The sequence below is a fragment of the Hemitrygon akajei genome, unplaced genomic scaffold, assembly GCF_048418815.1.
Source record: "Hemitrygon akajei unplaced genomic scaffold, sHemAka1.3 Scf000072, whole genome shotgun sequence".
Classification (NCBI taxonomy): Eukaryota; Metazoa; Chordata; class Chondrichthyes; order Myliobatiformes; family Dasyatidae; genus Hemitrygon; species Hemitrygon akajei.
Genome location: NW_027331958.1, coordinates 140,132 through 166,810, shown reverse-complemented (window position 1 = coordinate 166,810; position 26,679 = coordinate 140,132). Strand labels below are relative to the sequence as shown.

The following is a 26,679-nucleotide window of genomic DNA, read 5'->3' as shown; positions in this document are numbered from 1 at the left end:
CACAGATGCATATAGACGCGATTTTATCTTCCGGTACACGATGAATCGGTGGATTTAAACCATATACGCTGCTATTAGATAAAGGCGGGGAGTTGATTGCATTCGCAGTTAAATAGGTGAATGAGATGAGACTATTGGTTGCTGTTTAGATAAATGAGTTGAGCGCTTGCTGCGAGCAAACAACATGACGTGGCTTCTTGGCAGGAACGTGGAGAACATGTCTGCCTGTTGTTGATGGAGCAGAAGCAGATGAAAATCCATTAAATGACTTTTTGTTTTGCACGGGCTGGGACTAGTTTGTTCTTCAAATTCTCTTGCTGAACGGAACAGAGAAACAGAGAGTTTTTTCCCCCCAGGTCTATTCCAAAACCTAAGCAGTAAACTGCCGACATGAGATTAGTTATCTCTACTAGAGGGGAAAGGTCGGAATTACATATGATCTGGTAAATTGTTTCAGGCAAGTGAGCAGTAAACTGAAGGGAAGGGCGTTCGTATCTTGCTGTCGACTTTGACCGGTATTTATCTCGGGGGGATTTAAACCTCGGCACAGCTGATTCCCAGCTGGCTCATCAATGAGATTGTTTAACCATATAACCATCTAGCAATTACAGAACGGAGACAGGCCATCTCGGCCCTTCAAGTCGGTGCCTAGTATTACTCTCACCTAGTCCCACCTACTTGCACTCAGACCATAAACCCCCATTCCTTTTCTGTCCATATACCTATCCACTTGTTTTAAAATGACAAAATCAAACCTGCCTCTACCACTTCTACTTGAAGCTCGTTCCACACAGCTACCACTCTCTGAGTAAAGACCTTCCCCCTCAAGTTGCCCCTAAACTTTTGCCCCCTAATTCTCAACTCATGTCCTCTTGTTTGAATCTCCCCTACTCTCAATGGAAAAAGCCTATCCACGTCAACTCTATCCATCCCCCTCATAATTTTAAATACCTCTATCAAGTCCCCTCTCAACCTTCTATGCTCCCTAGAATAAAGACCTAACTTGTTCAACCTTTCTCTATAACTTAGGTGCTGAAACCCAGGTAACATTCTAGTAAATCTCCTCTGTACTGTCTGTATTTTGTTGACATCTTTGCTATAATTCGGTGACCAGAACTGCACATAATACTCCAAATTTGGCCTCACCAATGCCTTGTACAATTTTAACATTACATCCCAACTCCTATACTAAATGCTCTGATTTATAAAGGCCAACATACCAAAAGCTTCCTTCATCACCCTGTCCACATGAGATTCCACCTTCAGGGAACTATGCACCGTTATTCTTAGATCACTCTGTTTTACTGCATTCCTCAATGCCCTACCATTTACCATGTATACATATATTCTGCCACATTTAACTGCGGACAATAGTTAAAGATGGCTATATAAACAGGCTAACCTTGAAATCAGTGCACTTGAGCCGATGGGAGCAGAGCTAAATCTGGAGAAAGCCAATGCTCAGTGTTGAAAGGAAATGATTTTTCCAAATGCACAATACTTCATCAGAGTTCAGAGTGCCCTTCCCCCTGCTGTCTCTGTGCAGTAAGCCCACAGCTGTCTCTGTCCTGAGCTGTCGCTGGGGTTTATAGTTTGACAATAAACTGCTCTGAAACTAAAGAATATTTCAATGCGATAACACGAACGGAAATGAAGCAGAATGTGGGCCACCGTTCCTCCCTGGAACAAATAGAATGGGGACGATATACAGTATGTAATCTTTGTCACCGTACGCCGAAGTACAATATTAAACCTGATTTGCTTGAACGAGTTTCTGTGTTGTTCAATTCAAGGTCTGGGGAGCAGTGTGTGGAGTTACGGGATGATTAGAGTGAGGGTGTTATCAACTGACCATTACTCAGGTCGTGTTCACTTACTGTTCGGGACCACAAAATCCAGGTGTTTGGATTCGCTGGAAGCATAATGAGGAGATCAGCACAAAGTAAGGACAGAGACTGTACTGGGTGGAAATCGTTACGGTGTTTTAATATACGCACTTACAACGATACCAATATTGTCTCTCGTGCAATGCTGTCTTTCCCATTATGCGGCATTACAGATCTGTATCTTTTTCCACTGTGCATGTGTAATGTTTGGTAAAGACGGGACACATCTGTTACTGAAATTTAGAACTTACTGAAATAAATGTCACTGGCTGTTGATAAAATATCTAAGTTTACACACAGCGGTCACTTTATAATGTGTAGTCCCTCCTGTACCTACTGATGTGGGCACTGAGTGCATGTTCGCGGTTTCTGCTGCTGTTGCCTGTCCTCTCCAATATTCTGCATGTTACGCAGTTAGTGATGCATTTTTGCAGACTGTTATCGTAACGCGTGGTTCCTTGACTTACTGTCGCCTTCCTGTCAGATTGAATCAGTCTGGCCAATCTCCTTGATCTCTGTTGTTAACAAGGCACTTTCTCCCGCAGAACTGCCTCTCACTGTGTTTTACGTCTGGTTGTTTGCTTCTTTCCTGCTCCAGTCTCTGTAAAACGGCCCGCTTGTACGTGAGTATCAAAGGAGATCAGCAGTTTTCTGTGATACTCTGAATACCCCGTCAGACACCAACAATCATTCCACTGTCAAAGCCACTTAGATGTCATTTATTCCGCATTCTGATGTTTGATCTGAAGAACAACTGAACTTCATCACCATGTTCTTATGCATTGAATTGCTATCGCAGGATTAACTGATCCGCAGTGACGAGCTGGTATACGGGTGTACCTAATAAAGAGGTCACCGAGTGTACTTTCCATTTAGACACAATCTCCCGCATTGTAGGCAAGAGCAAGGATGAAATATGGGCCGAATTCCAACAACAGTTTGTCGCTGACCAATCAGTGGACACAGATACCTGTTATGAGGGAGGGATGATCTAGAAAGAGAGAGAGAGATGGTCGCTGTGCATCAACTAACGCGTGGCCGCACGCAGCTTTTGTCGCTGCACAGATGTAAGTGTTCACAGCTAGGAAAGGTTTACGAAACGTGAAATCTTTTCCTTATTGTACTCTGTTCTATTATGCCCCTCAATTAACAAGTAAAATCAAAAATATGTAACTTTATGTGTTCATTCTAATTATTCATAGATGCATATAGACGCGATTTTATCTCCCGGTACACGATGAATCGGTGGATTTAAACCATATACGCTGCTATTAGATAAAGGCGGGGAGTTGATTGTATTCGCAGATAAATAGGTGAATGAGAAGAGACTATTGGTTGGTGTTTAGATAAATGAGTTGAGCGCTTGCTGCGAGCAAACAACATGACGTGGCTTCTTGACAGGAACGTGGAGAACATGTCTGCCTGTTGTTGATGGAGCAGAAACAGATGAAAATCCATTAAATGTCTTTTTGTTTGCACGGGCCGGGACTAGTTTGTTCTTCAAATTCTCTTCCTGAACGGAACAGAGAATCAGAGTTTTTTTCCCCCAGGTCTATTCCAATAACTAAGCAGTAAACTGCCGACGTGGACATTAGTTATCTCTACTAGAGGGGAAAGGTCGGAATTACATATGATTTGGTAAATAGTTTCTGGTAAGTGAGCAGTAAACTGAAGGGAAGGGCGTTCGTATCTTGCTGTCGACTTTGACCGGTATTTATCTCGGGGGGATTTAAACCTCGGCACAGCTGATTCCCAGCTGGCTCATCAATTAGATTGTTTAACCATATAACCATCTAGCAGTTACAGTACGGAGACAGGCCATCTCGGCCCTTCAAGTCGGTGCCTAGTATTACTCTCACCTAGTCCCACCTACTTGCACTCAGCCCATAAACCTCCATTCCTTTTCTGTCCATATACCTATCTACTAGTTTTAAAATGACAAAATCAAACCTGCTTCTACCACTTCTACTGGAAGCTCGTTCCAAACAGCTACCACTCTTTGAGTAAAGAGGTTGCCCCTCAAGTTACCCCTAAACCTATGCCCCCTAACTGTCAACTCATGTCCTGTTGTTTGAATCTCCCCTACTCTCAATGGAAAAAACCTATCCACGTCAACTCTATCCATCCCCCTCATAATTTTAAACACCACTATCAAGTCCCCTCTCAACCTTCTATGCTCCCTAGAATAAAGACCTAACTTGTTCAACCGTTCTCTATAACTTAGGTGCTGAAACCCAGGTAACATTCTAGTAAATCTCCTCTGTACTCTATGTATTTTGTTGACATCTTTGCTATAATTCGGTGACCAGAACTGCACATAATACTCCAAATTTGGCCTCACCAATGCCTTGTACAATTTTAACATTACATCCCAACTCCTATACTAAATGCCCTGATTTATAAAGGCCAACATACCAAAAGCTTCCTTCATCACCCTATCCACATGAGATTCCACCTTCAGGGAACTATGCACCGTTATTCTTAAATCACTCTGTTCTACTGCATTCCCCAATGTCCTACCATTTACCATGTATACATGTATTCTGCTGCATTTAACTGCGGACAATAGTTAAAGATGGCTTTATAAACAGGCTGACCTTGAAATCAGTGCACTTGAGCCGATGGGAGCAGAGCTAAATCTGGAGAAAGCCAATGCTCAGTGTTGAAAGGAAATGATTTTTCCAAATGCACAATACTTCATCAGAGTTCAGAGTGCCCTTCCCCCTGCTGTCTCTGTGCAGTGAACCCACAGCTGTCTCTGTCCTGCGCTGTCGCTGGGGTTTATAATCTGACAATAAACTGCTCTCAAACTGAAGAATATTTCAATGCGATAACACGAACGGAAATGAAGCAGAATGTGGGCCACCGTTCCTCCCTGGAACAAATAGAATGGAGACGATATACAGTATGTAATCTTTGTCCCCGTACGCTGAAGTACAATATTAAACCTGATTTGCTTGAACGAGTATTTATGTTGTTCAGTTCAACGGCTGGGGAGCAGTGTGTGGAGTTACGGGATGATTAGAGTGAGGGTGTAATCAACTGACCATTACTCAGGGCGTGTTCACTTACTGTTCGGGTCCACAAAATCCAGGTGTTTGGATTCGCTGGAAGCAGAATGAGGAGATCAGCACAAAGTAAGGACAGAGAGACTGTACTGGGTGGAAAGCGTTACGGTGTTTTAACATACGCACTTACAACGATACCAATAATGTCTCTCGTGCAATACTGTCTTTTGCATTGTGCGGCATTACAGATCTGTATGTTTTTCCACTGTGCATGTGTAATGTTTGGTAAAGACGGGACACATCTGTTACTGAAATTTAGAACTTCCTGAAATAAATTTCACTCATGGAAAAAACATCGAAATCTACACTCAGGTGTCACTTTATTGTGTACTGTACCTTCTGCGCCTGACAATATGGACACTGTGTGTGTATGTTCGGGGCCTTCTGCTACTGTGGCACGCAACTTCAATGTTCGACATGTTACACATTCCGTGATGCTCCTCTGCACACTCCGGCTGTTAGGCGTGATTATTCGAGTTACTATCGCCTTCCAGTCTGGCCTTTCTCGTCCGATCTCTCTCATTAACAAAGTGTTGTCGCCCACAGAACCTTCGCTCACTGGGTGATTCGTGCATTTTTTGGTTGTTTGGTGTTTTTTAGTACCATTCTCTACAAACCGAGAGTGTTGTGCATGAAAATCCCATGAGATCGGCAGTTTTTGAGAATTTCAAACTAGACTGTCTGGCACCAGCAATCATATCACGGTCAAAGTCACTTTGAGCACATTCCTTCCCCTTTATAATGTTTGATCTGAAAACATCCGAGCCCTCGTTCATTTCAGCGTGATTTTATTACAGTGACCGAGCTGCTGCCGCATGATTGGCTGATTTGCTTTACCAAATAAAATGACCATTACAAAATGGGTGAGCGTTCACTCTTCATCTTAGTTACAATGAAACGCACAACACGTAGTTTCCTTTTTCATAAGTTCTGGTGAGTCACTTCCTCCGTCGTCAGAATAATAGCCCACCAGAGCTTCAATGAGTGTTGAACATGTTAATGCGCTCTGATCACGGCCCCTTGGGGTGACTTCAAGAGTAAGCGTGGAGGTGTGGATGCTGATGACACAAAGCTGGGTGGGAGTGTGAAATGTCAGGAAGATGTTTTGAGAATGCAGGGTGACTTGGACAGGTTGGGTGAGTGGGCAAATGTATGGCAGATACAGTTTAATGTGGATAAACGTGAGGTTATCCACTTTGGTGGCAAGAACAGTAAGGCAGATTACTATCTAAATGGAGTCAAGTTAGGAAAAGGGGAAGTTCAACGTGATCTAGGTGTTCTTGTACATCAGTCAATGAAAGTAAACATGCAGGTACAACAGGCAGTGAAGAAAGCTAATGGCATGCTGGCCTTTATAACAAGAGGAATTGAGTATAGGAGTAAAGAGGTCCTTCTGCAGCTGCAAAGGGCCCTGGTGAGACACCACCTGGAGAATTGTTTGCAGTTTTGGTCTCCAAATTTTGAGGAAGGACATTCTTGCTGTTGAGGGAGTGCAGCGTAGGTTCACAAGGTTAATTCCCGGAATGGCGGGACTGTCATATGTTGAAAGATTGGAGCAACTGGGTCTGTATATACTGGAATTTACAAAGAACAGAGGGGATCTGATTGAAACATATAAGATTATTAAGGGATTGGACACGCTGGAGGCAGGAAGCATGTTCCCGCTGATGGGTGAGTCCAGAACTAGAGGCCACAGTTTAAGAATAAGGGGTAGGCCATTTAGAACTGAGATGCGGAGAAACTTTTTCACCAAGAGAGTGGTGGATATGTGGAATACTCTGCCCTAGAAGGCAGTGCAGGTCAAGTCTCTGGATGCATTCAAGAGAGAGTTAGATAGCGCTGTTATAGATAGCGGGATCAAGGGATATGGGGAGAGGGCAGGAACGGGGTACTGATTATGTATGATCAGCCATGATCACAGTGAATGGCGGTGCTGGCTAGAAGGGCCGAATTGCCTACTCCTGCACCTATTGTCTATTGCCCATTACAAAATGGCTGAGCATTCACTCTTCATCTTAGTCACAATGAAACGCAGGGCACGCAGTTTGCTTTTTCAGGAAGTTCTGGTGAGTCACTTCTCCGTCGCCAGAGTAACAGCCCACCAGAGCTTCAATGAGTGTTGAATATTTTTATGCGCTCTGATCACGGCCCCCTGGGGTGACCTCAAGAGGAGGTGTGGAGGCGGGGATGCTTTGAGCATTTACTGTACGGAATGCAGGCTGTCTGTGTTGGAATGAAGTGATCATGTACGCTTAGCATTTATGCAAATCTGTTCAGGACGTCACAAACAGATTGCAAGCAGTCAATCGTTGTATATCAAAATAAAAAGGAATCGCCTGTACAGATCTCTAGTGCTTCATTTTCAGTTTTATATTAAAACCACACGGGAAATGTAGCGGCCGATTGCGCTGCTCCAGAACGCCATTCAACAACAGGATAAGGAACAAAATTGCTCAATTTACCTGCTGGAGACAAGCGGAAATGTATCCCAGCCGCTGGCGACCCGCGGCCCAGTTTTCCCGCTCAGTCAAAGGATCATCAGGCTCCAGTGCGATGGAACATGTTGTCAGGCCCTGGGGATTTATCCACCCTAATTAGTATTAAGACAGCAAACATCTCATTGTAATCTGCAGTGTTTCCATGACATCGCCGCTGCTTTGCCTCACTTCTTTAGAGTCTGTGTCCATTTTCTGAGAAAATACAGATGTAAAATAATCATGTAAGATCGCCCCCCATCTCCATGTTTATTTGAATAGATTACTATACTGATATTTCAGATTACAAATTTTGTCCCTTGACTTCTTTGAGATGAGAAAAATTTCTTCAACCAAATGGTTGATCTGTGACATTTGCTGCCAAAGAGGGCAGTGAGTGCTGTCATTGGGTATATTCAGACAAATATATTCTAGAATTCTAGGTATCTTCAGGGTTACAGGGAGAGTCAGGAATATGGCTTTGGGGAAAATAGCAGCCTTGATTGAATGGTGGACCAGAATCTGGTCCAATCAATCTCTCACCAGAATCTGTGGACCAAATGACCTAATTCTGTTCCTATATCTTGTGCTTTACCATGACTGATCGATAACACCTTTTTATGCCATGTCAGGTTTTGTGAAGTGTGAGGGACAATTACAGATTTGTTCACTGAGATCATTATATTTAAGTTTCAGCGAGTTTTCTTTTTAGGAACATTGAGTAGATTTTTTTTGTTATTTGTATTGTTAACGTATTTCTCTGGTTAAAGGTAGAACTGCGGTGAGAGATTGATTGGAAGAAAATCCTACAAGTGGAAGCAAACCAAGACTGACGATAAGGGAATAGCAACAGGTGAACCAGCCTGAGGACTGAGGGCTTCAACTGGAGAGCCCTTCTGGTTCAAAGTTTCTAATCTTTCAGTCAGGAGAAAGTTTGGTGAGTCTCGTTTACTCAAACACTGATCCTATAGACATTACATACCTGTGCAAAGGAAGATATGAAAATGCTCGAGTGGGAGTGATTGTACCCATAGCTACCAGTTATGCCTCAGTTAGACCGACTTGCAATCACTCCTGTCTGGTGATGTACTGACAGCAGCTCAGCGTTTTAAAGCCACTCCCATTCCTTCACAGTGTTTACTCATTTCAAGGTCTTGCGTCATCTCTAGTAGCTTTTAGTCAGGTTTTGATGATTCTTTGTTTGGCTGTGTTACGTCATAATCATCTCAAAATGCCAACGGGGTGGCATTGTTCTGGAATGTTCATTGTTCTCTGGTTAAAACTTTTCTCTACATTGAAACTACCATAGTCATCAAATGTTAACCATTTGTTGGAATTTCACACTTTTGAAGTTTATTTCATACTTTAATTTCTTTGATTTAGACGCAAGATGCAATACATGGTTTCAATTTGATATACACCTGCCATTTCTATTGTCATCGGTCCTACACAAAATGTAATATTTTTTAAAGTTAATCTATTTTTAGAACACTCTTAGTTTGAGTGAGGCTGAATGTGATTCGGAACGGCCTGTGTCGGCGTTCAGATAGAGAGCTGATACTGAATTTTATGGGACTGTGAACTGATCTTTACCAGGGTATGTTTTCTCACTGTCAGGAATGGGATATTGACTGACTTGAGCTGTTCGGATAAAATTGTCCCCGCAGCCCAAATTAAGGACAGATAGCATTCTGTTTGGCATTGTCGTGTTTCCTTAAGGATTTTGAAGAGTTAACTAAAGTCGTAAATAATACTAGGGCAGTGCGTGTCGGACACTGGATTTCAGAAAGGCCTTTGGCAGGTTGGCGTGGGAGATTAGGTACCAGGCAGTCCACCGAGAGCTGGCTAAATTGATTCAAAATCAGTTTGGAGGTAGAAAGCAAAAAAGTGGTAGTTGAAGGTTCCTCCGCAGAATGGACGCTGGACATTCGTAGAGTGCCATGGGTTACGAGTTCGGACTTTTGATATTTATTATTTTACAGCAATGATTTGGGTGTGGATCAAAAGGCCTGACCAGCAAGCTTGCGGATGACACAAAATTAGGAGATACTGCTGATAGTGAAGATTATTGTAGGTTATAGGGATCATAATCAGTTGAGGAAATAGACAGATGAATGGTAAATAGATTGCCATACAAATACGGATCTGTAGTTTTGGATATCAATCCAACGTAGGGCTGTGATAGGACACTAGGTAGTGTAGTGGACCAGAGACCACTAGGACTACAGGGTGTTCAGCTTACTGGCCTTTACCGGTCGGGATATTAAGTACGGAGGTTTTGACATCATGTGCAGTCGCCTTTCGTGAGGTTGTGCGTGGAGAACTACATCTCTCTGTGCGTGGATTCTGTCTCTCTGTTATAGAAAATCTGTGGCTAAACTGGAAAGAGTGTAGAGAAGATTTACGATGATGTTGCCAAGACTGAAGTCATGAGTTACAAGTAGAGGACGGGTACTCTGAGTCTTCACTCCTTAGAACATAAGAGAATGAGCAGCGACTTTCCAGAAATGATTAAAATTATGAGAAGCAGGGATAGGTTAGTGTTCACAGTCTTTTCCCTATTGGCTGCACCAGTGAGGATTTTGAGTGTCATATTAAAGGGGGTGAATAATTATGCAATAAATAATTTTCGGTTTTCTATTTGTAATTTAGTTAAATTGTAGACATCCGTTTTCACGTTTACACGGAAGTATCAATATCCTGTTGATCAGTGTAAAAAAGGCCAAATTAAATCAACTGTTATTCAATATTGTAAAACAATAAAACATGGAAACTCCCGACAGGTGGTGAATACTTTTTATGGGCACTGCATGTGGAGTGAGTGGCGGAGGAAGTGGATGAGGCAGGTGCAATATTATCATTTAAGGAGAAATTTGGACGGGTAGATGGAGTGAAGGGGCCTGCAGTGATATGGTCCCATCACAGGACATTCGGACCATTTCGGTGTTCACTGTGGTTGACATGGTCTTGTTGGGTAAAGAGTCCGTATACGTGCTCTGTTGCTCTATGTCTCTGTCAGTATGATGCACTAGATATCACTGGACAGACATACAGACATGGTGTGGAAGTTGATGTTTACAAGGAATGTTTGCTCCCTCGGCCATCTGCTGTTCTGATACAGGTGTGGGGTTACTCTAATGTTTGCAAAGTAATCGTAACTTCTCTGACTCACTCTCTGTTTGTTGTGTTCAATTCAGAGCATCACCAGCAGGTGGAGCTTTCCTGCACCGGGACCAAAGTATCAACAAGAAGATTCAGAATGGCTGCAGGTATGATCACTGGGATGTTAACTTCTGTCCTGTTGGTGCACAATAACTCAGATGAATAAGTTTATTCAGGCGCTAACGGGGGAAAGAAAAGTTTCATCAAACAGGAAGATTAATTGGGTCAAACATGTGAGATATCGTCTCCATACATTGTCTTGCTGTGATGTCGCATTTAGTGATATTGGATTTATTAAAAGCTCAAAAGTTGAAAGTTCACTGTGAATTTATTATCAATGTACATATATGTCACCATATACAGCCCTGAGGTTCATCACCTTGCGGACCAGCTAGTCAACTTGATGTGAAATTCGCTCGTTAGAAGGAATCAGAGGGTTAATAATAGAGTGCTATTCAGATTGGAGGTTTGTCACCAGTGGCGTGGATGGATGCTGAGTCCACTGTTACAATCTGTATTAGTGATTTTGAAGATAAAGTTGTCACTGTCGTTTGGAAATTTGCAGATGGCATCAAAATTGGTGGTATAATGGACAATGAAGGAGACCGAGAGGAACGTCGAAAATGCATCAAGGGATGGGCTCACTTTGTAAAGTTAAAGTAGCACAGGACTTGCACAGTAAATAGTAGCGCCCTGAAAGGTGTTGCAGAGCGGTGAAAACCAAAGGTTCGGATGCATATTCTGCTGAAATTGCTTCTATACCGAGATAGAGCACAGGACTGATGACATTAAGATGTACAGAATCGTTCGTGAGATAATTAACAGGAATGTGGGGGGGGGGGGGGGCTTGAGTTATAAGGAGAGATAGAATAGGCTGGGACTTCTCTCCCTGCAGCAGAGTTAGACGGCTGCCTTGCCTTTGCTGAGCTACATCTGCGTGCCCTTATCTAACACAACTGACCTATAGAACATTTTCAGCATCTCACTACAGACATGATGTAGAGATGGTGGTGGACTTTAGGAGATCTAGGCCTCATATGGAGCCAGTGATCATTAATGGAGAATGTGTGGAGCAGGTTAAGACCTACAAGTATCTGGGAGTACAGTTAGACGAGAAGCTAGACTGGACTGCCAACACAGATGCCTTGTGCAGGAAGGCACAGAGTCGACTGTACTTCCTAAGAAGGTTGGCGTCATTCAATGTCTGTAGTGAGATGCTGAAGATGTTCTATAGGTCAGTTGTGGAGAGCGCCCTCTCCTTTGTGGTGGCGTGTTGGGGAGGAAGCATTAAGAAGAGGGACGCCTCACGTCTTAATAAGCTGGTAAGGAAGGCGGGCTCTGTCGTGGGCAAAGTACTGGAGAGTTTAACATCGGTAGCTGAGCGAAGGGCGCTGAGTAGGCTACGGTCAATTATGGATAACTCTGAACATCCTCTACATAGCACCATCCAGAGACAGAGAAGCAGTTTCAGCGACAGGTTACTATCGATGCAATGCTCCTCAGACAGGATGAAGAGGTCAATACTCCCCAATGCCATTAGGCTTTACAATTCTACCGCCAGGACTTAAGAACTTTTTAAAAGCTATTATTAATGCTTTTTGAGATAGTGATTTAGATGCATATCATATTTTTTACTGAGTTAAGTATTGTATGTAATTAGTTTTGCTACAACAAGTGTATGGGACATTGGAAAAAAAGCTGAATTTCCCCATGGGATGAATAAAGTATCTATCTATCTATCTATCTATCTATCTATCTATCTATCTATCTATCTATCTATCTATCTATCTATCTATCTATCTATCTATCTATCTATCTATCTATCTACTGTAATGCTGCAAAGTAATCGGACTCTCTCTGATTCACTGTCTGCTTTTTGTGTGTATTTCAGATCATCACCAGCATGTGGAGCTTTCCTGCATCGCGACCGAAGTACCAAAAAGTAGATTCGGAAGGGATACAGGTATGATCACTGGGATGTTAACTTCTGTCCTGTTGGTGCACAATAACTCAGATGAAGAAATTAATTGTCAGGAACAGGAGTATTTTTACTATAATTAATTGAAACACTTTGACTGCACACAGAACTCCAAAAATAGATCTCTAACTATTTATGTGACTCCTAAAACCTATTGGCTGCACCAGTGAGGATTTTGAGTGTCATATTAAAGGGGGTGAATAATTATGCAATAAATAATTCTGTGTTTTCTATTTGTAATTTAGTTTAATTGTAGAGATCCGTTTTCACGTTTACATTAAAGTGTCAATATTCTGTTGATCATTGAAAAAAAGGCCAAACTAAATCAGCTCTCATTCAATATTGTAAAACAATAAAGGATGGAAACTCCCGGGAGGTGGTGAATACTTTTTATGGGCACTGCATGTGGAGTGAGTGGCGGAGGAAGTGGATGAGGCAGGTAGAATGTAATCATTTAAGGAGCAATTCGGACGGGTAAATGGGTCATGCAGTGATATGGCCCCATCACAGGAAATTCGGACTATTTCGGTGATCATTGCGGTTGACATGGTCTTGTTGGGTTGAAGACTCTGTATCCGTGCTCTGTTGCTCTATGTCTCTGTCAGTATGATGCACTAGATATCACTGGACAGACATACAGATATGGTGTGGAAGTTGATGTTCACGAGGAATGTTTACTCCCTCGGTCAACTGCTCTTCTGATACCGGGGATGGGATACTGTAATGCTGCAAAATAATCGGACTCTCCCTGACTCAATGTCTGTTTGTTGTATGTAATTCAGAATATTACCAGCAGGAGGAGCTTTCCTGCACTGGGACCGAATTATCAACAGGAAGATTCAGAATGGATACAGGTATGATCACTGGGATGTTAACTTCTGTCCTGTTGGTGAAAAATAACTCAGATGAAGAAATTTATTCGGGCGCTAACGGGGCACAGAGAAGTTTCAGCAAACGGGAACATTAATGGTGTCGAACATGTGAAATATCGTCTCAATATATTGTCTTGCTGTGACGTCGCATTTAGTGATAATGGATTTATTGAAAGCTCAAAAGTTGAAAGTTCACTGTGAATTTATTATCAATGTACATATATGTCACCATATACAGCCCTGAGGTTCGTCACCTTGCGGACCAGCTAGCCAACTTGATGTGAAATTCGCTCGTTAGAAGGAATCAGAGGGTTTAAGTGCTATTCAGATTGGCGGATTGTCACCAGTGGCGTGGATGGATGCTGAGTCCACTGTTACAATCTGTATTAGTGATTTTGTAGGTAAAGTTGTCACTGTCGTTTGGAAATTTGCAGATGGCATCAAAATTGGTGGTATAATGGATAATGAAGGGGACCGAGAGGAACGTGGAAAATGCATCAAGGGATGGGCTCACTTTGTAAAGTTAAAGAAGCGCAGGACTTGCACAATAAATAGTAGCGCCCTGAAAGGTGTTGCAGAGTGGGTAAAACCAAAGGTTTGGATCCATATTTTGCTGAAATTGTTTCTATATGGAGATAGGGTACAGGACTGATTTTATTAAGATGGACAAGGTACAGAAACGTTTGTGAGAATATTAACAGGATTGGGGGCCCTGAGTTATAAGGAGAGGTAGAATAGGCTGGGACGTCTCTCCCTGTAGCAGAGTTACACGGCTGCCTTGCCTTTGCTGAGCTACATTAAGCCATGACCTGTGGGCCCTTATCTTGGAGAAGGAGCAGGAAAAAGCTCATTTCTCCATTTGACCTTTCCGTCAGTGGAGAAGGAGGGTTTAGGTGGTGTATTTCATCTTGACTACTGTCTAGGTTATTGAGGTGAGCTTCTGAACAAACGACGGAAGAATATGGGCCCGTGGTGGCATGAGAAGTTTAGACAAACTTCTAAAGAGGTACAGTGGAGAGCATCCTGACTGAAGGCATCAGGGTCTGGTATGGAAACATTAATGACCATGAATGGAAAAGCCTGCACGAAGCTCAGTCCATCAGAGCCCGCCGAGGAAGGCTGTCGCAGGAAAGCAGCAGCTATCAACAAGTACCCCACCATCCAGACCACGCTGTCTCCTCGCTGCTGCCATCGGGCAGGAGGTACCGGAGCCTTTGGTCTCACACTGTCAGGATCAGAAGCAGCGATTATCCTTTATCCATCATGCGCCTGAAGCAGTGGATAACTTCACTCTGCACAGGACCTAGCAGATCACTGAACACAATCTGTGAAGTACACATTGATTCCTGTTCTAATAACGTTTATTTATTTCTGTATTTATTTATCCGCTATTAAATTAAGTACTTGTTTGTTTGCTGTATTTGCAAAGCTTGCTCTCTGCACATTGGTTGGCTGTCAGCATTGTTTGTAACCCTTCATTGATTATATTCTGTATCTTTGTTCTACTGTGAATTACTGGTACTGTACTGAATGTATTTCAATAATAGATTTACATTGAACTTTGACTATGTTCTCAGGCCTCACTGATAATGCAGGGTGGCCTTTTAAACAGAAAAAGACTGAAAGTAAATCTCGGCAAAGTTTACAAATGCATGTTACAGTGCAGTGTGTGTGAAGGCACCAGAAAATTAAAAAGATTCTAATTAGTTTACAGAATGTGGCTTTCTCTGTGAGGAGGGTGAAGTAGTTTTCTGAGAGAGACTTTGCATCAGTCTGGCCACGGCAGAACTGGACAGCATGGGCCTCAGGGTATGGTCAGTGTGTGACTCTGTGGACACAGAGTGTATAATCTACCGTGTCAGACACAGTGTAATCCAGTGGCTGGTCTGTGTGTGACAAAGTGGACCGGGAGGTGTGTGACCCATAGAGATTTTTGCTTGTGGAAGATAATCCCAGTGGTATTTCCCGATATCACTTGCAGTTGTGCTATTAAAATCCCTTGACCCTCAATGTGTTCAACTACTGCGTAGCCAGGGATCCTATTACTGTGTCTCTCCTGTTCTTTTTCTGTGAGTCGATGTGTCCAGTCACGGGATTAATGGGATAGTCACGGGTAGTACGGTTCACATTCACCTGCACAGTCCCACTCAAAACCTGTCAGCAGAAGACTTAGGTCAATTAATTGCAGCCATCCAGTCTGAATCTTTGTTTTGTCAGCCCTCAATCACTCCACTATAACCTGCGATTCATCTTTAATTTTAGGTGGGAATTTAAATCGGGTACGGAGAGATCTCAAGAGATATTTTCCAGACCAATCATCGAGGGAAGATGATCGGGACGAGGGAAACCAGACAACAAAGCAGGGTCGGATTGACAGCAATGTCCCAATGGAAAACGGTTCAGCCACAGTGGAGGGGGAGCAAAGTCAGCCTACAGACTGTGACGTCAGAGACACAGCCCCGCACGATGGAACCGGCACAGGTGAGGCGACCGCGCGTCAGCTCGGAATCTCATTAAACACAGAATTGTCAAGGGTCCAACAAGGAGCAGGTGAGACAGATATGAGGGTGAAGCGTTCACACATTGTGGCAGAGAAGAGGGTACGTGTGCGGCCTTCTTCGGGGGATGGCCAGAGAGGAGAGAGAGTTGTGTGTCTGTGGTATATGTTGTGTCGAAGGCAGCCGTTGCCCCACTACCAAAAATGTCCTACGTGACCCGAAGATTTCCAGGATGTGAATGAGAGGAACCCATTACTTCCATAGCATTGTAGAGAGATAGGAACAGACAAGTCCAGAAAACATTTATTTGGAGTAAGGGGAAATATGAAGCTATCAGGCAGGAACTTGTAAGTATAAATTGGGAACTGATGTTCTCAGGGAAATGTACGGCAGAAATATGGCAAATGTTCAGGGGATATTTGCGTTGCACTCTGCATAGGTATGTTCCATTGAAACAGGAAAAGGATGGTAGGCTGCTGGAACATGCTTTACAAAGGCTATTGAAAATCGAGTCAAGATGAAAAGAAAAGCTTACGAAAGGTTCAAAAATAGGTAATGATACAGATCTGGAAAATAATAAGGCTAGCAGGAAGCAGCTTATGAACGAGTTTAGGAGAGCCAGGAAGGACCACGAGAAGGCCTTGGCAGGCAGGATTAAGAAAACCCCAAGACATTCTACAAGTATGTGAAGAGCAAGAGGATAAGTGTGACAGAATACAACCAATCGATTGTGTATGGAACCGGAGGAGATAGCAGAGGTACTTAATAAATACTTTGCTTCAGTATTCACTACGGAAAAGGGATGGCTTACAGCGGGCTGAAATGCTTGAGTATATAGGCTTTAAGAAAGAGGATGTGTTGGAGCTTTTGGGACGCATCAAGTTCGATAATTCACTGAGATCAGACGGGATATACCCCAGGCTACAGTGGGAGGCGCGGGAGTTAATTGCTAATCTCTGACAATGATCTTTGCATCATCAGGGTTCCAGAGGACTGGAGGGTTTCTTCAAGAAAGTGAGTAGAGATAGCCCTGAAAATTATAGACTTGTGAATCTTACTTCACTGGTTGGTAAGATGATGGAGAGTATCCTGACAGGCAAGATTTATGAACATTTGGAGATGCAAAATATGATTAGGAATAGCCAGCAGATAAATGTGAGGTAATACATTTTGGTAGGTTAAGTATGATGGCAGAATATAGTATTAATGATAAGACTCTTGGCAGTTTGGAGGATCAGAGGGATCTTAGAGTCCTAGTCCTTAGGACACTCAAAAGCTGCAGCGCAGGTTAACTCTGTGGTTAGGAAGGCATACGGTGTATTGGTCTTCATCAATGGTGGGACTGAGTTCAAGAGCCGAGAGGTAACGTCACAGCTACATAGGAACCTGGTCAGACCCCACTTGGAGTTCTGGTCACCTCACTACAGGAAGGCTCTGGAAACTATAGAGAAGGTGCAGTGGAGTTTGAGTGAACTTGGCCGTTTCCCTTTGAAGCGACAGAGGATGAGAGGTGACCAGATAGAGGTGTATAAGGTGATGAGAGGCATTGATGGTGTGGATAGTCAGAAGCTATTTTCCACGGCTGAAATGGCTAACGTGAGAGTTTTAAGGTGCTTGGAGGAAGGTACAGAGGGGATGACAGGGGTAAGTTTTTTTTTTACGCAGAGAGTGGTGATTGCGTGGAATAGCCTGCTGGCGACGGTGGTGGAGGCGGATACAATAGGATGTTTTAAGCGACTCCTGGATAGGTACATGAAACTTAGAAAAATAGAGGGAAATGGGTAACCATAGATAATTTCGCAGATAAGGACATATTCGGCACAGCATTGTCGGCCAAAGGGCTTGGATTGTGTTGTAGGTTATCCATGTTTCTATGAAATGCAGCTGTCCAAATGAGAGAGTATTTCCGGGATGTGAAGTAAAGAAAATGGAGCTTTCCGGGTGAAGACAGTATTTCCAGGATGTGAATTGAGGGAAATACAGCCCGCGTGATGGCGATTGTACCTCCGGGGAGCAGAAATCACTGAAATCACTAGCATTTATTATCCATACTAAATTAAACTGTGTGAGTGGGTGGGTGCGGACTGGTCTCCGTTGTATTGGTCCTCATGGTAAAGTAATGCCTGGAAGATTGCTGGCCTGGTTTTGAGGCCTTTGTTGGAGATTTGGAGGAGATCCGTGTTTGCAGCTGAAGATGGGTGAACACTGGAATTGGAGACATGATGATTTTTCTGAGTGCTGTGAGAGCGATGGAGACAATGGATGTTTGAGATTATTGTCCACTTTCTCCTTTTCATATTCGCAGATCCAGTGTCTACGAACTCTCACACCCTGGCACAGAGGGATGAATATCGACGTTACGAACTGACAAAGTTCTACAGGGACAGACTGAAACAAGCAATTGAAGAAGGGATTGAACCACTCAGTTGGATGTTGACAAAGGAGGGATATTTCAATGCACAAGAACATGCGGTGAGGCATTTAGTGTTTTCTCACAGAACTGCTGGTATCAGAGTGAATAGTGATCAAAGTTAATCTCCAATGCATCGTTCTACATGGCAATGAAGATTTGATCTGTAACTTGTCTCCAGTAGATCTGATTTCAACTGTAAAAGCCTGTTAAGGTGAGGAGCACTGTGAACTTCAGGTTCAGTATCATCATTTCCTCTCACACCTGCTGTTTTTACCGGTGAGGTTTAAGAGCAGTGGCTGGTATATCCGGACTGTTGAACAGGCATTCAGTTTAAAATGAATTTCCCATCTTAACAAGACCGTCTGACAAATTCACCCAAGTTTATTAATATAGGATAAATATCAGGATGTAATATTATAAGTTGGGCCAACTCGCCTCACTGCAGTCTCGGAGGGATTGTAATCCTACTAAGCAAACCTGCTTCCATTTCCATCCGAGTTCCCAAACAATGCGTAACTGCCCATTCATAGAGTAATTGAAAATTAAATCACAGCAACAGGCCCCTCCGCCAATCTAGTCCGTGCCAGACCATTTAAACGGGCCACTCCCATCGAATGCACCCGGACCATTGCTCTCCATACGCGTACCATCCACTTGCGATCCAAACTTCTGTTCACCGTTCAAATCGAGCTTGCCCCCAGCTCTTTCGCTGTTAACTCACAGTAAAGAAGTTCCCTTCATATTCCCTATGAAATTTTCACCTTTCATCTTTCGTCCTTCACTGTTGAACACTCGTTGTACCATCTGACCTTAGTGGAAAAAAGCCTCCTTTCATGTACCCTTTTTATACCCCTCATGATAAATTTGTATACCTCTATCACATCTCCCCTCAACCCTCTACGTTCCAGGAATAAAGTCCTAACCTATTCCATATTCCATTAGAACTGAGGTCATCCAGTCCCTGCAACATCCAAATTAAATTTTCTCTGTACTCGTTCAAACTTATTTCCATCTGTCCTGTATGCAGGTGACGAGAAATGCACACAATATTGTAAATTTGCCTCAAATAAAACAACATCCCAGATCCTGTACTCCAGGCAGTAATCATGTGAATCCTGAGCCAGCTGCACCAACTAACTAACATTCTGTTGTCTTTACCTATCAATCATAGTCCCTGAGGCAGAAGAGCAGATGTCCATTACTTCTGTTCGTCATTCCATCATGGATGATTTAATATGCGTCTCAATTACATTCTCCTGGTTTCTCCCCGTAAATATAGACGACCTGACTAATCCAGAACCTACTCTTTTGGAAGAGGACAGCGAGGCTGAGAAGAAGTGCGGCGGCGGCCATTTTCAAATTGCTTCTCAGATCGGAGTTCTGAGAGGCGGGACTGCGCAGGCGCGTGAAGGAGGCCTGGGAAGGAGGGAAGATATAAAAAGGAGAGAAGGAGTGAGGCAGTTCTCTTTTGGAAGAGGACAGCGAGGCTGAGAAGAAGTGCGGCGGCGGCCATTTTCAAATTGCTTCTCAGATCGGAGTTCTGAGAGGCGGGACTGCGCAGGCGCGTGAAGGAGGCCTGGGAAGGAGGGAAGATATAAAAAGGAGAGAAGGAGTGAGGCAGTTCTCTTTTGGAAGAGGACAGCGAGGCTGAGAAGAAGTGCGGCGGCGGCCATTTTCAAATTGCTTCTCAGATCGGAGTTCTGAGAGGCGGGACTGCGCAGGCGCGTGAAGGAGGCCTGGGAAGGAGGGAAGATATAAAAAGGAGAGAAGGAGTGAGGCAGTTCTCTTTTGGAAGAGGACAGCGAGGCTGAGAAGAAGTGCGGCGGCGGCCATTTTCAAATTGCTTCTCAGATCGGAGTTCTGAGAGGCGGGACTGCGCAGGCGCGTGAAGGAGGCCTGGGAAGGAGGGAAGATATAAAAAGAACGCAGCCTTAAGCAGCGGGCAGCTTCGTTTGCGGGCAGCGGAGTGAGCCGGGAGCAGAGTGTAGGGCTTGGGCTCAGAGGGCTTAGGCGGAAGAGGGCACAGTAGGCTTATCTTTTAGTTCTTGTTATTTTCAGTTATTCGGGAGGTATGAGTGTGAGGGCAGCTTGTTGTTCTCGGTGTCGGATGTGGGAGATCCTGGAGTCTCCGAGCCTCCCGGACGTCCACATCTGCGCCAGGTGCGCCGAACTGCAGCTCCTGAGGGACCGAATTAGGGAACTGGAGCTGCAGCTCGATGACCTTCGCCTGGTCAGGGAGAGTGAGGAGGTGATAGAGAGGAGTTACAGGCAGGTGGTCACTCCGGGGCCACGGGAGGCAGATAGGTGGGTCACGATCAGGAAGGGGAAGGGGCAGGTACTAGAGAGTACCCCAGTGGCTGTACCCCTTGACAATAAGTACTCATGTTTGAGTACTGTTGGGGGGGACAGCCTACCTGGAGGAAGTGACAGTGGCCGGGCCTCCGGCACAGAGGACGGCCCTGTAGCTCAGAAGGGTAGGGATAGAAGAAAGAGGACCATAGTAATAGGGGACTCGATAGTCAGGGGTTCAGACAGGCGGTTCTGTGGAGGTGATCGGGAGTCCCGGATGGTAGTTTGCCTCCCTGGTGCCAGGGTCCGGGACGTTTCTGATCGCGTCCAAGATATCCTGAAGTGGGAGGGTGAGGAGCCAGAGGTCGTGGTACATGTAGGTACCAATGACATAGGTAGGAAAGGGGAAGAGGTCCTGAAACGAGAGTATAGGGAGTTAGGAAGGCAGTTAAGAAGAAGGACCGCAAAGGTAGTAATCTCGGGATTACTGCCTGTACCACGCGACAGTGAGAGTAGGAATGGAATTAGGTGGAGGATGAATGCGTGGTTGAGGGATTGGAGCAGGGGGCAGGGATTCAAGTTTCTGGATCATTGGGACCTCTTCTGGGGCAGGCGTGACCTGTTCAAGAAGGACGGGTTACACTTGAATCCTGGGGGGACCAATATCCTAGCGGGGAGGTTTGCTAGGGCTACGGGGCAGACTTTAAACTAGTAAGATGGGGGGGCGGAAATCAATTTGAGGAAACTAGGGGAGAGGAGGTTAGTTCACCAGTAGAGCAAGTAAGTAGACCGTGTGTGAGGGAGGACAGGCAGGTGATGGAGGAGGGATGCTCTCAGCCCGAAGTTGTAGGGGAGAAGAAAGAAAAGGATAATAAATTTGAATGCATTGCTAGGGATGAAAAGAGAGGAGGAGGTGGAGAGTATCTTAAATGTATCTATTTTAATGCTAGGAGCATTGTAAGAAAGGTGGATGAGCTTAAAGTGTGGATTGATACATGGAATTATGATGTTGTAGCTATTAGTGAAACATGGTTGCAGGAAGGGTGTGATTGGCAACTAAATATTCCTGGATTTAGTTGCTTCAGGTGTGATAGAGTAGGAGGGGCCAGAGGAGGAGGTGTTGCATTGCTTGTCCGAGAAAATCTTATGGCGGTGCTTTGGAAGGATAGATTACAGAGCTCCTCTAGGGAGGCTATTTGGGTGGAATTGAGGAATGGGAAAGGTGTAGTAACACTGATAGGAGTGTATTATAGGCCACCTAATGGGGAGCGTGAGTTGGAAGAGCAAATGTGTAAGGAGATAGCAGATATTTGTAGTAAACACAAGGTGGTGATTGTGGGAGATTTTAATTTTCCACACATAGATTGGGAAGCTCATTCTGTAAAAGGGCTGGATGGTTTAGAGTTTGTGAAATGTGTGCAGGATAGCTTTTTGCAACAATACATAGAAGTACCGACTAGAGATGGGGCAGTGTTGGATCTCCTGTTAGGGAATGCGATAGGTCAGCTGACAGATGTATGTGTTGGGGAGCACTTCGGGTCCAGTGATCACAATAGCATTAGCTTCAATATAATTATGGAGAAGGACAGGACTGGACCTAGAGTTGAGATTTTTGATTGGAGAAAGGCTAACTTTGAGGAGATGCGCAGGGATTTAGAGAGAGTGGAATGGGTCAAGTTGTTTTATGGGAAGGATGTAATAGAGAAATGGAGGTCATTTAAGGGTGAAATTATGAGGGTACAGAATCTTTATGTTCCTGTTCGGTTGAAAGGAAAGATTAAAGGTTTGAAAGCGCCATGGTTTTCAAGGGATATTAGAAACTTGGTTCGAAAAAAGAGGGATGTCTACAATAGATATAGGCAGCATGGAGTAAAGGAATTGCTCGAGGAATATAAAGAATGTAAAAGGAAACTTAAGAAAGAGATTAGAAAAGCTAAAAGAAGTTACGAGTTTGGTTTGGCAAATAAGGTGGAAGTAAATCCGAAAGGCTTCTACAGTTATATTAAAAGCAAGAGGATAGTGAGGGATAAAATTGGTCCCTTAGAGAATCAGGGTGGTCAGCTATGTGTGGAGCCGAGGGAGATGGGAGAGATTTTGAACGATTTCTTCTCTTCGGTATTCACTAAGGAGAAGGATATCGAATGGTGTAAGGTGTGGGAAACAAGTAAGGAAGTTATGGAACCTATGACAATTAAAGAGGTGGAAGTACTGGCGCTTTTAAGAAATTTAAAAGTGGATAAATCTCCGGGTCCTGACCGGATATTCCCCAGGACCTTGAGGGAAGTTTGTGTAGAGATAGCAGGAGCTCTGACGGAGATCTTTCAGATGTCATTAGAAACAGGGATTGTGCCGGAGGATTGGCGTATTGCTCATGTGGTTCCATTGTTTAAAAAGGGTTCTAGAAGTAAGCCTGGCAATTATAGACCTGTCAGTTTGACATCAGTGGTGGGTAAATTAATGGAAAGTATTCTTAGAGATAGTATTTATAATTATCTGGATAGACAGGATCTGATTAGGAGTAGCCAGCATGGATTTGTGCGTGGAAGGTCATGTTTGACAAACCTTATTGAATTTTTTGAAGTAGTTACGAGGAATGTTGACGAGGGTAAGGCAGTGGATGTAGTCTATATGGACTTCAGCAAGGCCTTTGACAAAGTTCCACATGGAAGGTTAGTTAAGAAGGTTCAGTCGTTAGGTATTAGTGCTGGAGTAATAAAATGGATTCAACAGTGGCTAGATGGGAGATGCCAGAGAGTAGTGGTGGATAATTGTTTATCGGGATGGAGGCCGGTGACTAGCGGGGTGCCTCAGGGATCTGTTTTGGGCCCAATGTTGTTTGTAATATACATAAATGATCTGGATGATGGGGTGGTAAATTGGATTAGTAAGTATGCTGATGATACTAAGGTAGGAGGTGTTGTGGATAATGAGGTGGGTTTTCAAAGCTTGCAGGGAGATTTATGCCGGTTAGAAGAATGGGCTGAACGTTGGCAGATGGAGTTTAATGCTGAGAAGTGTGAGGTTCTACATTTTGGCAGGAATAATCCAAATAGAACATACAGGGTAAATGGTAGGGCATTGAGGAATGCAGTGGAACAGAGAGATCTAGGAATAACAGTGCATAGTTCCCTGAAGGTGGAGTCTCATGTAGATAGGGTGGTGAAGAAGGCTTTTGGAACGCTGGCCTTTATAAATCAGAGCATTGAGTACAGAAGTTGGGATGTAATGTTAAAATTGTACAAGGCATTGGTAAGGCCAAATTTGGAATATTGTGTACAGTTCTGGTCACCGAATTATAGGAAAGATATCAATAAATTAGAGAGAGTGCAGAGACGTTTTACTAGGATGTTACCAGGGTTTCAGCACTTAAGTTACAGAGAAAGGTTGAACAAGTTAGGTCTCTATTCATTGGAGCGTAGAAGGTTGAGGGGGGATTTGATCGAGGTATTTAAAATGTTGAGAGGGATAGATAGAGTTGACGTGAATAGGCTGTTTCCATTGAGAGTAGGGGAGATTCAAACGAGAGGACATGATTTGAGAGTTAGGGGGCAAAAGTTTAAGGGAAACACGAGGGGGTATTTCTTTACTCAGAGAGTGATAGCTGTGTGGAATGAGCTTCCTGTAGAAGTAGTAGAGGCCAGATCAGTTGTGTCATTTAAGGTAAAATTGGATAGGTATATGGATAGGAAAGGAGTGGAGGGTTATGGGCTGAGTGCGGGTAGGTGGGACTAGGTGAGATTAAGAGTTCGGCACGGACTAGGAGGGCCGGAATGGCCTGTTTCCGTGCTGTGATTGTTATATGGTTATATGGTTATATGGTTATACCAACAGATTCATTACCCTCCCGTTAAAGAAATTCCTCCTCATCTTTTCCAAATGGAGGTCCTTCTGTACTGAGGCTGTGCCCTTTGGTTTGAGACTCTCCACTGTAATGAAAATCCTTTCCACAGAAAATTCCACATAAGTTTATCCAAGTTTCGAAAATAGTTTATGCCTTTATTACTTGTACAAACGTGCATGCCCATATAACTCCCTATACGATATTCAAACTGCCACTGCTTTGTCCATTTTTCCGTACCGTCTATTTACTTCCGTGAACTCCCTACTTTCTCAACGCTTCCCGTCACTTCACATACCTTCGTATTGACACCAAACTTGGCCATAAACCCATCAATTCCGTCATCGAAATCATTGCCATATAACAAGAAAGGAAACGGTCCCCAAACCCAAACTAGCCACCGGCATCAAAATCGAAAGGCCCACTATTTTCCCATTCTTTGCTTCCTGATAGTCAGCCTAAAGTCGAAATAGAGTAAAAATGTGGATCCTTTCTCTGTGCTACTATATTCCCTATCATACCATGGGCGCTTATCGGGTATGCAGCCTCATGTAGTCAAAGGTGTCATCTTTCAATTTGTCTTTGGCCAGCACTTCTTGTGTTTCAAAACACAACACCAATTCCAAATCCGCCTTCACTATCGTGGCCTCAACCAGAAGCTTCTCTAAAAAGCATCTTGTAGGCATTATACAAATCCCCTGCCTTGGGATGTAGCACCAACTTGATTTTCCAAAGCTAACAGCATATTGAAATCACCACCCCTACCCACATAGCTCTTTTAATACTGCCCCTTTTCCAAGTTTTTTTTAACTATCTCCATATCGGGCTACTGTTTAATGTTCAATGGGTATTCAAGTTTCTTAACTCTACAGACATGATTATCCAATACGATGTCACTTCATTCTAAAGATTTTTTTTAACATCAGAGACGATCCAAGCCTACCAGCCTATACTTTCGATTCAAAATGTATCCTTGGATGTGAGCACAAAACTATGATTTTCATTCAGCCACGAATCAGTGATGCTTCCCATCCATTTTTTTCTCTCGCTCTCCCCGTTCTTGTTGCCACATCTTGTTGATGTAATTTTGCACATTGACAGATCGAGGAAATTAATCTCGTTGCATCTATTACAGAGTGTCAGTGAAGCCTTATTCTCGCCCAACATTGATTTTGAATTTCCCTCAGTTATTGTTTCTCTGTTAATGACAGAATACAGAGATTTAGCAGGGGATGAGATGACAGTCAAGTGACTGCACCTGTTCTGAAGCTACAGCGACAAGGACGCACATTGTCCTCCATGTCTTTCTGTCTGCTATTATTGTTTATTGTTTATAAAATTTATTGTTTCCCTTCTATAGGAAGTCACTGAACTGGCAGAGCAGGGTAACCGGGCAGAGAGTTCCACACTCTTCGTAAATTTGGTGATGGAGAAAGGCTTGCGAACCCGGAGGGCGATGTGGGAATCCTTTGCGAAAATGAGGACTGAGTTACCGATGTTGGACAAAATACTGAAAGAAATACAGGAGCTGGGTATGTTAAAGCCACGCACTGAACGCAAAGTCGCATTGAAATAAATAGTTTTAATTTTAATAGCTTGGGTTTCATCAGAGCACTTTTTATTTATTTAAACAGGCCCGGATCCACATGTACACATAAATAATAGCCGAGAGCTACCCGCTCAACTGAAAGGTGAGTGATGTATTCCACAGTTCAAACCACATCTCAAATGTTAGACTGTGCTTGGCAGAACTTGTGATATAGTAAAAATTAGTAACTGGATTACGGTAAATATATGTGTACATTAAATAGTTCAATTAAAATAGTACGATACCAGAGATGATAAAAGAGTGAGATAGAGTCCAGCTTTTAGCAGCTTGAGTTGAGAAAAGATACAAAATACAATAATAATACTTATCAAGGTCGTACAAAATCTGATGAAGCATTGGCATACTATACTCACCCTATCTATTAACAACCAACAAAGAACAACCACCATTATCAAAATAAACCCAGGTAGTTTTTTTTTCAGGGCGACTCTCTAAATCCACTATGGTTTTGAATGGACCATAAGACATTGGAGCAGAATTAGGTCATTTGGCCCATCGTGTCTGTTCTTCCGTTCCATCATGGCCGATTTATTTTCGTTCTTTTATCATTTTCTCCTCTTTCACACTATTACTAATTAAGAAACTATCAACT

The 26,679-nt window shown here is 43.5% G+C and overlaps 1 protein-coding gene across 3 annotated transcripts in view; it reads left to right on the top strand.

Moving 5' to 3' along the window:
* LOC140722197 (NACHT, LRR and PYD domains-containing protein 3-like) overlaps positions 1-26,679 on the top strand; it is a 49,132-nt gene that overhangs the window by 16,781 nt on the left and 5,672 nt on the right. For 2 of the 3 annotated variants that reach the window (XM_073036991.1, XM_073036990.1), the window contains exons 2-9: positions 8,199-8,365; positions 10,626-10,697; positions 12,482-12,553; positions 13,351-13,422; positions 15,703-15,921; positions 18,244-18,410; positions 25,839-26,010; positions 26,113-26,169. In XM_073036991.1, the coding sequence (XP_072893092.1) occupies positions 10,688-10,697; positions 12,482-12,553; positions 13,351-13,422; positions 15,703-15,921; positions 18,244-18,410; positions 25,839-26,010; positions 26,113-26,169 (769 nt within the window). In that variant the 5' untranslated portion in view covers positions 8,199-8,365; positions 10,626-10,687. The remainder of the gene's footprint in view (positions 1-8,198; positions 8,366-10,625; positions 10,698-12,481; positions 12,554-13,350; positions 13,423-15,702; positions 15,922-18,243; positions 18,411-25,838; positions 26,011-26,112; positions 26,170-26,679) is intronic. The other variant, XM_073036992.1, reaches the window with a different exon arrangement.